An 18,004-nucleotide genomic window follows, 5' to 3' on the forward strand; every position below is an offset into this window, starting at 1 on the left:
TTTGGCAGAAAAAAATATATCATAAATTGGTATAGTTGATTTCAACAATTCGACAACTGCTCTGTGACTCATTCTACTTTTATTGTAGACGTATTTTTAAATTTTTCATTTTTTGGTAAGAAAATCACTTCATTTAATCAAGAAAACAGTGTTGTTATCATTAATATCTGTTTAGTAAATGCCTATTTAATCAATGAAAATGTTTAAACATGAGTATTTTAAATGTCTTGCAGGAGCTATAACAGGAAAAGCTCTGCTTTTTAACTGAGATTAAGGCAAATTTAGTTTGTTGAGTTGAATGAATGTGTATATTCATGTGAAAGCTATCAAGTGACATGCAGTTCTGGTGAGCTTTCTTTATAACCAGCATGTTCTCAGCTCCGGGGGAGACAGCTTGTGGCAGTCTAAAAGTATAACTGGGCTGGTTCAGCTCTGTTATCTTTTATTTGCGCAGCCTTGAACAAGTCGCTTAATTTTTTGAGCTTCAAATTAATTCACCATTTATAATATAGGAGGAATCAGTCCTACCTCTTACAGTTGCTGTGAGAATTTTATGTGTTCATATATGTAAAATACAAGTCCCAATGATGATAACGAAGTAGGCAGTAAAGTATCAGCCAAGATTATGATTTTTAATACAAGGTATATGCTGATAAAGAAAATTCAAGATTCAGTCTGGGCTCACAAAACCTGTACAGTCACATTGGGTGATGAAACTAGCCCACATTTCTAATGGTAATCTATCAAAATAGTGTCTTTTATAATATACTATGTTCTTCTTTTCATGCTTCACATCATAATATTTTTATCCTTTAAAATTTCACAGATATATTCATTTATTCACCTATTCATTAAAATAACAATTACTTGGATTCTATTACAGGATACTGTGCTAGAAGCACCAATAAGAATTAGTCTGAAAGACATTCTGCTAAATGAAATAAGCCAGGCACAGAAAGACAAATACCATATGACCTCACTTCTATATGGAATTTTAAAAAGTTGAACTCAGAAGCAGAGAGAAGAATGGTGGTTACCAGGGGCTAGTGGAGGTGGTAGGAGAAGGTGGCACAGAGATTGTGGGGAGGTTGGACAAAGTGTACACAATTTCAGTTAGACAGGAGGAATAAATTCAAGAGATTTATCTTAGGACATGGTTACTATAGTTAACAACAATGTATTGTATATTGAAAATCACTGAGAGAGTAGATTTTAAGTATTCTCACCACACATAATAAGTGCATGAGATAATGCGTACATTAATTAGCTTTATTTAGCCATTCCACAATGTATACTTATTTAAAAACATCATGTTGTACACCATAGATACAATTTTACTTGTCTATTAAAATAAATTAATTAATTTAAAAAAAAGAAATATACTAACTGAAATAGCACATAAACTAGCAAAGGACATTTGCATGGAGTATAATAATGGAATGCATTGTACACACAAATACTAAGTCAATTATAGTCTTTAAAATTATAATAAATAAGTTGAATATTACTTTGGAAATAAAATAAATTATTTTAATAAGTTATTGAGTTAATTATGAACATAGAGGCTTTGTTTTTGTGTGTGCATGTATACGAATATATATTGCAAAGAAAGGTTTTCACAATTATTTTATAGGAACACTTGTCATTACCCTAATATTTGTGTGTGTGTGTGTACATTTTCAGCATAGTACAACTTCCTTACTTTAATTTTCTCTATATCCTTCGAGTGAATAATTTTTATTTAATTTACAATCAAAAATACATAAATTAATTTTCATCAAGGAAATTGAAAGTTTAATCCCCAGTCCTAGTGGAATTGTTTTTATTTGGTTTGGGTTTTGCAACCATAATGATTTCCTTAGTAAAAAGTGAAGTGAAAGACAAGGTAAAGGGAGAAATTTAGGAATTATTTAATCTGATATTCAAATAAATAATATTTGTACACTGCATCAAATAAAAGCTAACTCTAAATAGGTATATTTTATCAGGGAATAGTATTTAAAAAAAGCTAAAACTATGAGCAAGTGCAATTTTAATTATTATAGCCAAAGAAAAAAATCAATTTTAAAAGCCTAATTTCTAAGGATCAACAATGAAATATAATGCCACACTTAAACCATACCTTTCATTTCTATAGCCTGTAGTTGCTGGAGAATACTGTACAACATAACTGGTACATTCTAGTGGATTCAGCGTAACTTTCTCATCTCCATCAAGTGCAGGACTTGTGAATTTTACATCTAAGTTAACAATTCTATCTTTTGGATTAGAGAGAGGTATTTCAATGCAAATGGTGTCCTAGAATTATAGAACAAATATATAATCAGCTTTTAGTGTCAACGTTGAGTCATTGTGCTATGGAAGAAAACATAAAGCAAATTATTATATAGGATAAGGCCATTTGTTTCTTTTCCCCTTGATTCACTATTGAATATATCTCACCAGTTTTAATCCCTTATATATGTCACTTGATTAGTCTTGGTAAATGATAACATTTTTTTTCCAACAGCAAATGCTACACAGAGATCCATGTAACCAAATGCAAAGAAAACTATTAGTAAATTACATTTAAAACATATTTTTCACCAGTACTATTATTACTATTTTCAGTGTTTACTCTAGCCATAGTACCTAAAGTTTATCACACATAAGAATCACCTGAAGAGTCCGCTAAAACACAGATTCCTGCGCTCCCTCTCTTGCCATCCCAGAGATTCTGATTTGGTAGATCTGAGACGGGGTCTTAAATTTATATTTCTTGATGGATCCCACATGATGCTGCTGCTGATCCAGAGGATACACTTTAAGTAGCACTGTACATTAGCATTAAGTAGTAGGGACAACCTAAACTAAGCAGTCAAATTAAGAAATCTACTTTTCCGTTTAGACTTCTTCCTTCCATTCCTGTTTCACCTGTCCTGCCTCCCAAGTTCCATCACTTAGCCCCAGAAGGCACTCTTCACATTCCAAAACATTTCCTGATTCTCATCCTGACTCAACCTGGCTAATAACTTACATTTCATTCCATTATAGCCATGATCTCCACTATATCAAAAGACTTTAACTGAAGCAAATGTAGTAAAGATAATTAGTAGACAGGACATATCTCAATTTTAACAAAGACCAGTTGCCTAAATGTCTTAACCTAAAGAAATGGAAAATGTTGAACATTTCAGTCATAAATCAAGCTTGGTGATGGATATACTTTAGGACATGGAGCTATTTTGAAATTTATCAGTCATATTACAGAGGGGTGACAAAAAAACTTTAATATTAGGCTGGTGGGACACATTTGCAAGAAAGACATCACAGCTTTGTCCATGGCTGTTTCAGACGACCTACCTCATAGAACATATGCTTCATCACTTCTGCAATAAATAAATGAGTGGGTAGATGCTACATTTTAGAGGAATGCAAATAGCATTTTGTGTGGTAAACATCTGGTGAGGAAAGATGGAAATCGAGGATGTATACAAATTAACAATTAGATTAGAGTGATATAATTTATTAGAAATCAGTTTTAATTATAAATGCACTGGAATATAGCCATCTACAATAGTTTCAGTAGATACTAGAATCATTGATTCTTACAACAGTCATCTAAATTTCTAAAACAAAATACTTAATGCTCATAATTATAAAGAAGACAAATAAAAACATAAAATGTAAAATACTGAACAATGACTAATTTCCTAGGCAACCTGGCATATTTTATAAAGCTGGTATAGGACTTGGCCTCCAAAGAAGTTTCCAATGGTCAAACAAATCAACAACCAAAGCAAAATAATAAGCCAGCATAACAAATGACATCCACTATATATTAATCTAGAAACTTTGCCAAGAGCTTAAGACAAAAAATTGAAATGAGGCATTTTGGCCTACACATTTCTCCTGGTCTACTACTCAGGTATTTTTCAGAGAAGATAAGTATCAGTTCAAGAAAATGCTACAGCTTCTTCACAGAAATAAAAACGCTGGGATCTAAACTACCAATTTTCGAAATATTTTAACCACAACCCAGAATAATTCATTTTATATTACTATCTGGTTCATATATACACATCAAAAGTTTCACAAAACAATCCCTGCTTTTACCTCAAATGATGTTCTCTGATACTTTCTATTACCATTTATTCTATTCTATTTCTTAAAAACAATGCTATTTTTGACCCATTCACATGTTAAGACCTACCTATTAGACATTTAGACACTGGTCTAAAGAGGAATAAAATACTAGAATATAGAACTCCTTTAGATCTTATCATCACATATAAGCGTTGAACACAAAATAAAACAAAATTTCTCTGTGAACTAGAGCCCATCTTACAGGAGCATGCCCTCATGTTACAAAGGTGTCATAACATTCTAAGGTTGGCTAAATTTAAGAGTAGAAAGTGAAGATGGAAGCTACAGGGCACTTATGTGACTGTTCCTCCTTGGCGTCCTTTGCCACTTCCAGGGCAAATATCACCAACTGATCAATTCACTTTTATCTAGTAGATATGAACACATCCTCAAAATCCTTCACAGAGCAGCCTTCCAGACAGCAATCAGCAAATGCTTAGCACTACCAGCACTGCAATCTCTTGAAAATCCCTGGAATCTAATTCTCTGGAGTCTTGAAAATAGCAAGACTCAATAGAAATGAATGTTTCATTATAGTCGAAAGCTTTAAGTTTCCAATTAACTGTGCTGTATTTCTAGTATTGTAGAAAATATTTCAAATTTAACTAGAATGTTATAAAAATAATTTCTAAATTTCATTATGGTTTGAATATTATTTTCTTCCAAGTTTAAATAGATAAAAATCCCTAAATGGTACCTTGAAAATAATGATATTATATGGATAATTTGTATTTTAGGTATCCTCCTGCCAAAATATTGTCAAAATACCTTAGGTGAGATTAATATTTTCAGTATCAATACTTCTTAAGTCTATAAAATTAGATATTTTTTAATTATTTGATATGTTTAGTAAGTTAGAAAAAATTTTTATCATCCATCATTTTATGAAATGATCAAAACTTATAAGTTTATTCTTGGAATACCTCCCTTATGTTATCTATACAATTCCAGAAATTCATAAAGATTTTGAGCAAATAACAAAAAAAACAGATAAAGAAAATTACATCTACAAAAATGATTAACAGTCTTGTTGTCTAAGGTGTCATGCCACCTCTCCATTCCATTTTGTGATAAATAACTCATATTCAACAAGAAGTACAAAGTCAGTTGAATCTCTGTGAATATGTATAAAAAATATTGAATATTTGGCTAGTTTCTGTCTTCCACATGGCATATTCCTCCACTTTGATGAGCAGGCTTTTAAGGTTAAATTGTGTTTAAAATTAAACATAAATCAGATTTGACTTTTTTTTTTTTGAAACACAAGTAAAATAGTGATCACTGCACATAGTGACTTCTAAAGCTGTCTTTCATCTTCACATGGACTCTTTTAGATTCAACAACGGGTGGCATTCCTTTATAAGGTATCCTATATTTTTCTCTTGCTTGTACTTAAGGAATATTGTAGCCAGCTAAAGGCTGTTTAAAGAAATTGCTTGAATTTCTCAGATTCCTTTGTAAAAGGATTAACTTTTGCATATTTAATCCTGTGATATAAGTAACAATTTTAAAACAGAAAGGACATTCACAAGATGCTGGAATTTAGAATAAGGAAAAATTCGAATACTCATGTAAGATTGGAATACTACTTTAAAACATGTATAAATAGGTGTATTGAATTTTGCAAGTTATAAATATTTTCAGAGGCAATGTGGATACCTATATACATTTTAAAACAAAGATAAAATATTTTTAGTATTTATATACAATTTATATATTTATTTTCTTACAATAGAAGGAACATTTTGAGAGGTTTAAAAACATAAATTGTATCAAGTCATTCATTTCCTTCTTTACACTCTATAGCGGCTAAACTGCATGTGGGCTAAAATCTCTTCTCTTGCCTTGGAGACCCTATAAAATCTAGCCCCACCAACAGCTCTGATCACAAGTCACCACTCCCTGCCCCCTACATTTTATGTCTGAACTCCAGCCTCCCAAGCCTTTTCTCTGCTCCTGGACAGCCTGGGCTCCTTCCTGCTGGGTCCCTTCCCACTAAGCTTATTTTGTCTGGAAGACTTGTGCATTTGCTAGTGTTTCTAGCTGGGTGCACTGCCCCAGTTTCAAGCCCACCTCAATATCACTCTAGACTATTTTTGTTCATAGACTTATCACTGTCTAAATTTATCTCAGTCACCTATTGTCACAATAACAGGTACACTGGATGAACTAAATTTGGTGGAGTGCAATCTGAAAAGTTTATTTTCTCCACTACTGCTGTCCAAACCAGTGAAGGATCTGCCTTTCTCTACCCCTGTTGCTATCTCAGGGTGGTTCCCAGTGCCAGAAGAGTCTCATTTTGAAGTATTTACAGAAATCCAAAATCAATCAACACTTTCCTCTCACATGCAATTGAAGGCTTCTCCTGACCCTGCCTCTCTGGCACCCCATCCTCAGGCTCAGGCAGACTGCTGTTCTTTTCCACCTCATTCTCCACCTTCTTTCCTCCTGTGATCATGGAATATGGCTCCTTCAGGTTGCAGGATGAGGCAGGATGACAGGTAAAAGAACAAAAGCTATTTACTTAATTGATGCTGGTTGATCTCCAGATGACTTACTAGGTTCCTTCTCTCTTCCTCTATCTCGCACTACCCCATGTAGACTCTTTCTCCTGGGGTCTTCTCACCCTAGCAGAACGTATTTTGAGCTAGGCCCTTTCAAATCAGCCCAAGCTCAGCCTCCTTCAATGAAGTTGAATCCACTTTGACCCACAAGGTCTTATTTCATGCCAGTGGAAATGCATCTTGCTCTTTCTCTAGCCATTTCGCTCTCTCTGTGGTCCATTCTGTTGGCAGAAACTCACCAGAAGCCAGGAATATTAAACTGTCAGATTCCTCTCCTTAAAGAAGACACCTCCACTGTCTTTGCGTTCTGGCCATCACATATATGGGCTTGAAATGTGTGATAGGCTGAAGATTTCTCACCTCCCTTGATGTGCCAGAAACATCATCTCTGCACTAAAATTCTGTGCTTCCCTTTCCTAGTATGAAGATATCACTGGGCAGCAGATGTCCAACTAGAGATTATATTTCCCAGACCCTCTTGCATCCGGCCATAGCTGTGTCACTAGTTCTCTCCATTCGTATGTGAGTGGAAGTAATGTGTCATCTCTGTGCCAAGGCGATTAAGAAATCCTCTCTCTGTTTTCTCTTTTTCCAACTATACACAGGATTCCTAAAAGACGAAGGAATCACAAAATGGAAGGAGCCTGGCTCCCTGAATCACAACATGGAAGACACTGCCCATGAACAAGGAACACACACACACTTTAATTGTGTTACGTCATCACAAATCTGAGACTTATTTGCTATATCAGTGAGATATACACTAAATAATATATTTAGAGAATCTTGAATAAATGGCACGGCAATGCCTTTCATAACAAAAAAAAAGGAGTTTTCAATGGTTCTCAGGTTTGTGACTTTATTTGAAAATCCAGGACAAAAGGAAAACTTCTGAAGAAATATCCCATGTCAATTATTTTGTTTGTTTTCTAACTCCACTAGAATGTTAGCTCCATACAAAATAGGGTCCTTGCTTAAATTGTTCATCACTGTTCCTCGTTATCTAGAACAGTGCCAGAGATATCAGAGACATTCAATAAATATTTGTTAAAGAATAAAATGTGCAATTTATGAGAAGATTTAGTGTTTGTATATAAATGTAATTATCAATATGTCTGCTATTCTGGATAATCACAGCTTCTAACTAAATAATAAAGCCGCTATGTGAAAATATGACGCAGGGGGAGGTTGAAAATCTTGAGTTAATCCAGGTTGCCTTCTTATCTGAGAGTTATTGGGTGAAGACAACAGTATCAGATGGGAGAAAGACTTTATCACGTTATCACTTTGACATTGGTTAACTTTGTTATTAGGTTGCCGTTGACACCTACTCCAAGAGGAAACTTTAATTCACTGAGTGCACTGAAAACTTCATCATTTCCCACTAGGTCAGAGTAAATAAAGATTATGTTTTTGCCCATAGAAGCTTAACTGAGTCAATGACAATTCAATATGCATTAGCAGAAAGAATTTTCGCTATATCCTCTTTCAGAAGACAATCATGAATTCATTATAAAAGGATTATTTCTGAGGTCCAAAACATACACTAATGTTAATTTAGGTAAGGTATTTGAAATCTTCAATTTTAAAATCTTCTTAAAATCTTCAATTTTAATTTTATTCAATTTAAAAACATTATCAAATCAGTAAATAACCTTAACTAACAGGTATTTTGAAAGTACCATGTAATTCGGACAAAGTGATAACTATAATCTGTCTAAATAATTCTCCTAAATTGAAAAGTCAGTGCCAGTAGTTCAGAGCTCAGTAACAAGGTGGACAGCTGCCTTCTGAATAGCCATTGTCATTCCTCTGCTACTGCTATCTGCACAACATTATCTACAGAAGTCATGCCTCATTATCACCCCATCCTCAATACTCCACCATCTAACCTGAAATATACAGAATGTAGAAGAGCAATCAAAGTGTGTTGCCCATGTTGGGTCGGGGGAGATGTGGGTTGAGAATGCTTTAATAGGCACCTAGGAGTTGTGAAAAATCCAGAAACCACTGGAAAATCCTATGAGTTCATTCATTTGTATTTAGACATATCCCATACCCTTGAGGGGAAAAAGAAAACTACAAAAAAAAAAAAAAAAAAAAAGCTTTGGCAAATAGAAATATATTTAATTGCAGGGGCACATCCCTAGGAAGTACCTTTCTGCTTAACTGTTTAAGATTCATTTTCTCTCTCTCTCTCTAAATATATATATACACATACATACACACATATGTATATAGGCATGTATGTGCGTGTATATTATTAAAATGGTTATTCAGGATTAGCATGTAGGCAAGCCATTTTGAGAAGTATTTGTCACAAGAAAACAGTGTTTAGATATAGCAGACATGCTTTAAAGAACCAATATACAGTAATTCTTGATACAGTGAATGGCTATTTGCCTTTTTTTTTTTTTTTTTTTGGTTGTCAAGTGTTTAGACTTGCATGAGTGAATTCAATGTCACCTTCAGTCAATTTCTCTTCACCTGAATTTATGAAAGAAGGCAGAGAAAGGGAACTAGTTCCTAGTGAGAGAGTATCTAAAATATTGTTCACTGTTACTTTGGCATGTTTTCTGACTTTGCATTGGAGTAATGATGTTTCAGATAGTTGTGATGTCTATTTCAACTAATTAATATACTCCTGACTTGAAGACCTATATAAAAAGGAATAGGGAGTTATGATTTTCTTACTGACTCCTTCCTTTTCATTCCCTGAACACTTTTTCACTTAGGAATATAGAGATATCTCAAAATAGTCATAACTTCCCCTTTCAAAATTTCCAGGGTGAGATATGGGTTTCAGGTAGACTTTAATTCATTATGTAAAATTTGAACTTGCCCACAAATGTGATACTGCCTATATTAAAATAATATAAACCTGTAAGACAGCAATTGTGATAAAAGTCTGATTTCTACTAAAGTATAGACATAGTTAAAAGTTAACCAGCCATGGTTTCCTAATTTGCCTATTGCTGTAACTGCTTACTGCTTAAGTGTCACATATGCTTGAGAGGGGCAAGATTTGTGACTTCCTCAATCACTTCTATAGATAACATCGCTATTGTAAAACCTAAGACTGGTTTTTGAGATGTCTTCCAAACTCTGCATTTGGGGGCAACCAACTGACAGTCAATCTGACCAGTGGCCATGCATAGGAACTGATCCAGCAGGTCCTACAACCCTCTACCCAGGAACTGTCTCAGCCAAGAAGGCAATTTTTGCTTCTCAACCCTATGAGTTCGTCCCCAGCCAATCAACAGACCCAATTCCCTAGCCCTGAAATCTTAGCCCCCAAATTCATGAGGAGACGGATTTGAGAAATTTCTCCCATCTCCTCACTCAGTGCTTTACAATATTAAACTCTTTCTCTACTGCAACTCCTGCTGTCTCAGGATATTGGCCTCTACGTGGGCCGTGGGCAAGGAACCCGGTAACAAATGTACTCTAAATTACATGGTTTCCATAAGAGTTAGTGCTAGGTTTTCCTCATCAGGTATAGCTGGATAATAGTCTGCTGTATTAACCAGATCACTTTACCCCCTCACTCCTATCTAATATATGTGTGGTGGTAAAGCTTTCTAAGCTCACTGCACACTAGGCATTGTTGCTGTAGCCTGAATGCGAGGGAAAGAAACTTCATCTTTTGTTTGCTAACATATGCTTTTCTTTATATATTTTAAGTTTTGTTTTGTATTGATTCTGATGTTCTGAAATAAACACAGTTGTGGAAGGACACTTGCCTAGCCAGTTTTTATAATTAATAAAGAAGAAATTAAGTTTTCCTCAGCTGGGGGTGGTGAAAGACAGAAAACACACACTTTATCAAAGACTTAAGCTTTTTCCTAAAGACACGTCCCATCTCAGCTATTTCAGAGACTTTTTCAGGGGCATTTGAAAAGCTTTGGGGATGCTCTCCTGAGTCTTTTTAGGGCCACAAGAAATTTGATGGGGAGAGCTCCTTAATGATCAACCACTAGCCAGTAAGATTGTTACATTATTTATGTCAAGACAAGATGGCAAGGACCAAACACCCTCCATCTCTGAACCCGGAATCAGGATGCCCCCCTAGTTTCCTCTTAACTCCACTATAATCCCAGAGAGAATGAATCATGAGAACACTGAGCAGGAGCTGAATCTGACTCAATTCACTGGAAAGTAGAGACATACCTAATTTGGTTTCTAAAATCTGCTGTTTTATCTCACTCTCTGCCTTTGGAAGAGAAAACAGTTAAGTCCCTATTTCCACAAGTTATTTTGGTTAACATCATATCTAATTAGAACAGCAATATCAGTACTTATGAACAAGGAGTATCAAAAGGATTTATTATGACTATCTAGTTATTCTGTAAATGCAGGCCATCATTCTTACTGTAACTTGGAATAAAAATCTCCTGAAGAGTTTCCTTATTGAAATTCTATTCAGAGTCATTGTTGGCCTAAAAGATGCTTGCGTACAAACTAGTAAAGAAATCAGCCTTCAGAGTACATGGCTTGGCCAGCAGAGTGACTTTGGTACAAAAATTAAAACAATGAGGGAAGGGAAATAGGGAGGGAAGGAGAGAGGAAGAAGGGAGAGTGGATGGGAGGGAAAAAAGGAGAATGGAGGAGAGAGAAAGAATGAATAAAGGCATCCTTCCTTCCGGCAGGACACGTGATCTGAAGAACAGAGCCCTCCCTGCCCCTCTATTAGGCACTTCAGTGGAGTGTAGGCAATTTAACCCTAGGTCTTGGCCTTGATTCCACTGTCAGTTGAAGAAAAAGTGGATAATTACTGCTGGTTTTTAATGCCATAGACGTTATGTACAATACCAATTAAGAATTTAGAAATAAATAAATAATTTAGAAAATACTTTGGCAATTAATATAGATATTAAAGCTGAGTATATTAGCTCTATGGCTTTAGGAAGAACATTATATCTTTTGGGAGGTAACAAATGCTTTACATATTAAAAATAAGAGTATAGACAAATTAATAGAAATGAGATTTTATCACAATTCTAATCTTTATATAATCTTTTGGTGTATGAATGTTTGCAACATTAATCAAAACAACCTCCCATAGATGTATCTACATTTGTTTGTATTTAACTCAAATTGGGCCATGAGATATTTTCAAGATAAAAAATCCTATTTAAGAATTTTTCACCATTTGTCAGGATAAATAAAAGCAGAATGCCAGTTTTACTACCTCAACAATTTTGTGAGGAAGAAAAATTTCGATGTCATGCACAACATCCGTGATATATGATATTTCACCTAGAAAAATAAAAAATAAAAAATAGGAAAGAAAGAAGAAAATACATAAAAATAGCACCTCAAAATATATTTATGGGGGCTAAAACTTTAAATATTTGTTTAAAATGGTTGGTAACTCACTTATGTTGTTTGGTATTGATATTTTTTATGTTTTACACCAAGTAGATTAATGATATTTAAACTATGCTTCTCTTTTGCTAGCTCATGGAGAGATCTCTGAGTATCATCATTAATAATACAGTGAATTTAATTGAAGGTTGATTATGGAATGAAAATCTCAGTAAAGAAATGGTCATGTAATTGTCACTGACAATGAAATAAATATTATGAAGGTTATAACTGTTTAAAACTTAAAGCATATAATGTGTTGTTCATACACTTAAGTTGTTTCCAGAAAATATTTATAGCTCAGTGCTGTATACTGGAGTTATTGGGTATTAGTGGAAAGATAGTGGGTTACCCTCATCATTCTCCCACAGCCAAACTATATGAAATACAAGACATTTTTGAGTTCAAACAAAATGGAACAGCGGATATTACATGTTAAAATTTCCAAAGGCAATCCTAAATACATCAACAGAAAATGGACTACTAATAAGTTGTTTACTGAGAATATAACCTGGTTTTTGGAACCGGTAGTAAGAAGTGACCAAACATATGTCTTGAGATATTGTAAATATTTCTTACATGAACACTACTTTAGAGAGATTCTGATTATTCATTCTTCTCTAGGAAAATGTGAATATTGGGTTGAATGTAATAAAAGCTGATATGCAGATGGTAAATCAGAGACGGCTTAGTATCTTGAATGCCCCATCGCCACATCTGAAAATCTAAGGTTTAAGTGAAGTATTTCCCAAATGATTCGGCAAAGCAGTAAGTATAGTAAAAAATATTAAGAAATAATATATATGTGAGGACAACGATTTTAAGTGTACTTCTGAAAGTATTCAGAAAGCATCTTCTTCAAGAAATGAACAAAGGTTTCCTCTGATGGGATTATTTAAAAGAAACTATACCATCTTTATCAAATAAATCTTCATGTTTAAAGGTTAAAAAAGGGCAAATTTTTACCTCAGGCAATTACTATTAAAAAGACAGGAAAACTTAATAACTTGACAACAACATCACTATCACTGGTAGCCTATGTGGGTAGAATTAGTTGAAAAGACTCCCCTTTTCTCCACCAATCTCAGTTGAAAGTGAACATTTAATTAATATAACAAAACTACCTGTAGTAACAAGGGAATAATCTAGGAGCTGATAGTGATAAGAAGTTTTGCTCCTGCATTATAATGTATAACTACTTAATGGAATGCAGACTCAAGAATTATATTTTCATCTAAGTAGACCATGAAAGGATATTATTTAAGTGTCTTATGAAATAACTATGTTAACTATCCGTAATGAAAAATAAAAGCAATAATATAATTGATAGCAATCAGAAATATATAATATATGCACATAAGATGAGTTACAGGTATCCTACTGAGGTACCAAAACAAAGAGAAATTTAAATTAAAAACTGATAGAAAATCAGTATAAACTGAAGTAGGATTGCATTATAATAATGGCATTTACTGCATAAGGAGGGGAAAGTCCTTTATGGAAAATGGACAGGGCTATTATATGAAAATATATTAATTAAGAAAATAATATATTCCTGAAAGGGTATATGCAAATCTTAATTTCAAAAATGATAACATATTTGAAATGTCTCATTAAAACAGACAGGTGGGCTGGGCGCAGTGGCTCACGCCTGTAATCCTAGTACTCTGGGAGGGCAAGGCGGGTGGATCGCTCAAGGTCAGGAGTTCGAGACCAGCCTGAGCAAGAGCGAGACCCCGTCTCTACTAAAAAATAGAAAGAAATGATCTGGACAACTAAAAATACATATATATAGAAAAAAATTAGCCGGGCATGTTGGCGCATGCGTGTAATCCCAGCTACTCGGGAGGCTGAGGCAGAAGGATTGCTTGAGCCCAGGAGTTTGAGGTTGCTGTGAGCTAGGCTGACGCCAAGGCACTCACTCTAGCCCAGGCAACAAAGCGAGACTGTGTCTCAAAAAAACAAAACAAAACAGACAGGTGGTCACTTCTTTTTGCTTTTTGCTCAGTCTTCTCATATAATCACATAAAGTACTCTGATGGGAGGGTGTTTCTCAACCTTTGTGACAATCTTCACCATTCAAAGTTGAGAGTTAAAATAAATCTCAATTTTTATCAGTATTTTCTGGAAGGGCTAATAGCTCTTGCGGAAAAAAAGGCATGTCATGAACCGTTTAATGAGAAGATCGAACAGTTGTTTATCTATAAGTGATTTTAGAATTGCATCTATTTCTTCTAGTTTGTGTTGCGTATCTCAACTCATCTCTATTCTATTTTAAACATATAGTTAATAAGAAAGACAATGTCCCCATTTCTGAGGTGCTGCCTCATGCTCCCAATTTCTTCAAGACCCATTTCTAAATGTTTTTCTTCCTATGTCCTGATAAACATATAAATTTTAATTCAGTAATCACTTTCCATAACAAGAGGTTGTGTAATTAAAGTTATATCATTTAAAAATAATCTTTATGAAAGATTTTATGCTGCAATGATAACCAGGTCACAGACATGGGACATTTTTATTGAGTGAAATGATCCTACCATCATCATATTAAATAATTTTAGAAGATAATGCTTTTTCAATCTAGACTTCAGTTCATTTCAATATTTTAACCATCCATTTTCTATGCCTAAGTGGAGATTTACCCAGAAACCAGGTAGGTAATTAATCAACTTGTAGAATTATTTTAAATATTTTCTTACTTTCTATTTATTGCAGCCAAAGTTCAAAATTCTAAATAATCAATTTTATGAATAAATCTATCTGCATATTTAAAAATGAAAATAACATTTGATTATTATCAATTTAAATATTTGAGTAGTAACAATAAGGCAATTAAATCTAATTAAAACATTATTAATAGCAATTTATATAGTCCTCATGTTTCATTTAAACTAAGATTCTCAATATTTAACTTTATTAAATAATCTTGGATATGGATTTAGTAGCACTTTAATAATTCATGTAAGACAATCCTATTCTTAGTCACTGTTACTTAAAACCCCGAATGTATGCCAGTTGCTTCAGATGTGTTTCCAAGTGAAAGGCCTGTTGTAGAAACCAGGAAGAATCAATGCTGAAAGAGTGTAGAGATCTTGCACAATCCTATTTGGTTCATATATGTGAGAACAAGCATGAAGGCTAAGGTTAAGTTTGTTTTAGTAACTCTTGAAAACATGCTAATCAGTGCAGTCACTGTAAGATGCTACGTAACTACAGATGTTTTCCAAAAGCATTTAAGGTCCATAGCGTTAGATTTAAAAATAAAATTGCTATGATTGAATAATTTATCTCAATATGCTCATTTGATACGGATGTTTGTAAGGATAGTGATTTAGTATCCAACAAAAGCCCTGTTGGCAAAATGACATAGTCTATGACCATTTAATGGGTGCTTACCAGAGCAGTACAGTCCATTTCAATAATGTTTATGGGTAGCCCAGGAGTGCTATGGATCTCAAGAGAATACCAGATTATTATGAAATTGCTAACATTATCATCTGAAAAACAAAACAAAATGCATCACTTTTTTAATATATTAATAGACTTCAGAATACCATATTTAACATACAAATTTGAGAATCATGAATGAACATCATTTACAAACCTTTTTAATGGACTTGTTTGTCAAGAGAGCTGAGAGAAGGGTGAGAGAAGTTGCTTTCACCACAGTTAGTAAAAGCTCTTGTAAAAGCTCCTGGCCTTGTGCCTGCCCCAGAAACTCGTTAAGTTCCCCACTAAAATAAGCTTATGTATGTTTTACTTTTAAGTTAAGGATCAATATTTCAAAAAGAAATAGCCAATCATTTTTTTTCCCTAATTGCGAAACCATTCACGTATTTGTACATAAAAATATCTAAATAAGTCATCACAATTCACAGTGGTACATTTCCAGGACCATAAGAATCTAGTCTAAGGAGAAAATAAGGAATATGAGATTTCAGGTTTCTTGGGAGTGTGAAAAAGGATCCTAAAAATTTAGCCTAAGAAAAGCTGGAAAGTAGTGAGACAATTATATTTATACCTGGGTTCCTGATATATAAATACACACACACACACACACACACACACACACACACACACACACACACACACACACACACACACACACACATATATATATATATATAATTTTTTAAAAAAGGCAATTCTGCCCCTGGTGATGTCCAAAGTCACACCCCTTTACCCTGAAATGGGAACGCTGATCAACCTCAAAGGCCCTGCATAGAGGGATTTTGTACTTGCATCAAATCCACTTTCTTTCTCTGATTTTTCCTTATCTGTTTAGCTTCCAACTTATATTGTTTTGTTTTCCAGTGTGGAACTAGTTCATGGTTTAAGATGTCCTTCAGTTTCAGTAAATTGTATGCACATTCACGTCAGTATTGTCATGTTTAAAAGATTTCAATAACTGTTATGCTAGATTAACATATTTAGGGAAATCACTAACCTCTTTGGGCCTCAGTTTTTTCATCTATGAAAAAAGGAGCCCAAACTGGTAGAATTTTCAGTATCTCCCTCTTTCGAAAATCTTCTCCATGACTATATTTTTTGCCTTGCATTGTATTGTATGGCACTATATGACATTGAATGGCATTGAATAGTATTTTATTGGCTTGTACTGCATGGCATTGTATTTTACCACACTGCACTGTTCTGTACCATATTGCATTGTACTATATTCTATATTCCATCCTATTCTAATACTTTAGGTATAAACAAACACTTATAAAATTGGTGGATCTGAGAACAATGCAGAGACTCAGAGCAAACAACTAGTGAGAGGAAGAAAAAGAGGAGGTTCAGGTGAGTTCTTATAACAAATACCAGTGAGGAGTTCTTGAGGGCAAACTTACCTCCACATTTTGAATTGCCCTCCGGGCTTATTTATTTTGGAGATGTCACTTCATTCCCTTAAAACTATTAATGTGTAGAGAATAAGGTTACCAAATTTACACATACTGATCTGAGATTATTGAAGAAACTTCTGCTACATTTGCTCCTTCAATTTCGTAAAAGCAGTTAAAATTCTTTTATGACATTTAAATGTGATTTCTCCCAAAATAAAACAAAGTTCTTAAAATGAAAAGTGTTTCCCCTTCTAGGTAGCTCATGTATATTTTATCTGGGTCTTTCCAATGTTTTAACCCACAGTGAAGTCACAGAGAAAATAATTCTGGAGAGAAACAGTATCTGTGACTAAGGAGACTGCTTCATAACTCTGGGTTAATGCAAAGAGCAATAGAATGACTCAGGGTCAGAAAACCAAGATTCAGATCCCAACTTGACCACCATTACCTTGTGATCTTTGGCAAAGTAACTCAATAGTCAGCCCATCTATGGAATGGGGACTGTATTAGTCAGGGTTCTGCAGAGGAACAGAATCAACAGGTTGTGTACAAGAGAGATAGGGGAGAAAGAGAGAGATTTTAAGATTTTAAAGAATTGGCTCACACAATTGTTGAGGCTTATTAAGTTCAAAATCTGCAGGATATCAAAGTAGGTCAACTTTTGTTTTGCTAAGGCCTTCAACTGATTGGATGAGGCCCAAGCATATTATGGTAATCTACTTTACTCAAAGTTCACATATGTAAATGTTAATCTCATCCAAAAAACACCTTTGCAGAAATGTTCAGAATAAATTTGACCAAATATCTTGGCACTGTGGCTCAGCCAAGTTGACACATAAAATTAACTATCACAATAACACCTACTATTTATAATTGCTGTGACTATCACATGTGGCAGTGTTTTGATATAGCTGATTTAAGTTTCCTGGAGTGCTAAACATGTGCACAGAATATGAATTTATTGATTAGACTAGGATTAGTGAATCATTTATTAATGAGAACAAAAATAATGATTAGACATTATTCAACTCTAAACTTTAAACATATTAAGATTTTTTCTAATTGTGAAATCAATAACATTTACTACAGAAATTTTAG

The 18,004-nt window shown here is 34.1% G+C and overlaps 1 protein-coding gene across 1 annotated transcript in view; it reads right to left on the reverse strand.

Moving 5' to 3' along the window:
* The window catches only part of CFAP47 (cilia and flagella associated protein 47), a 573,852-nt gene that overhangs the window by 115,527 nt on the left and 440,321 nt on the right, over positions 1-18,004 (reverse strand). The window contains exons 47-48 of the mRNA XM_012642083.1: positions 15,456-15,556; positions 2,123-2,298 (exon numbers count right to left, since the gene is read on the reverse strand). Coding sequence (XP_012497537.1) covers positions 2,123-2,298; positions 15,456-15,556 — 277 coding nt within the window. The remainder of the gene's footprint in view (positions 1-2,122; positions 2,299-15,455; positions 15,557-18,004) is intronic.

The sequence above is a fragment of the Propithecus coquereli genome, unplaced genomic scaffold (genome assembly GCF_000956105.1).
Source record: "Propithecus coquereli isolate 6110/MARCELLA unplaced genomic scaffold, Pcoq_1.0 Scaffold173, whole genome shotgun sequence".
Taxonomy (NCBI): Eukaryota; Metazoa; Chordata; class Mammalia; order Primates; family Indriidae; genus Propithecus; species Propithecus coquereli.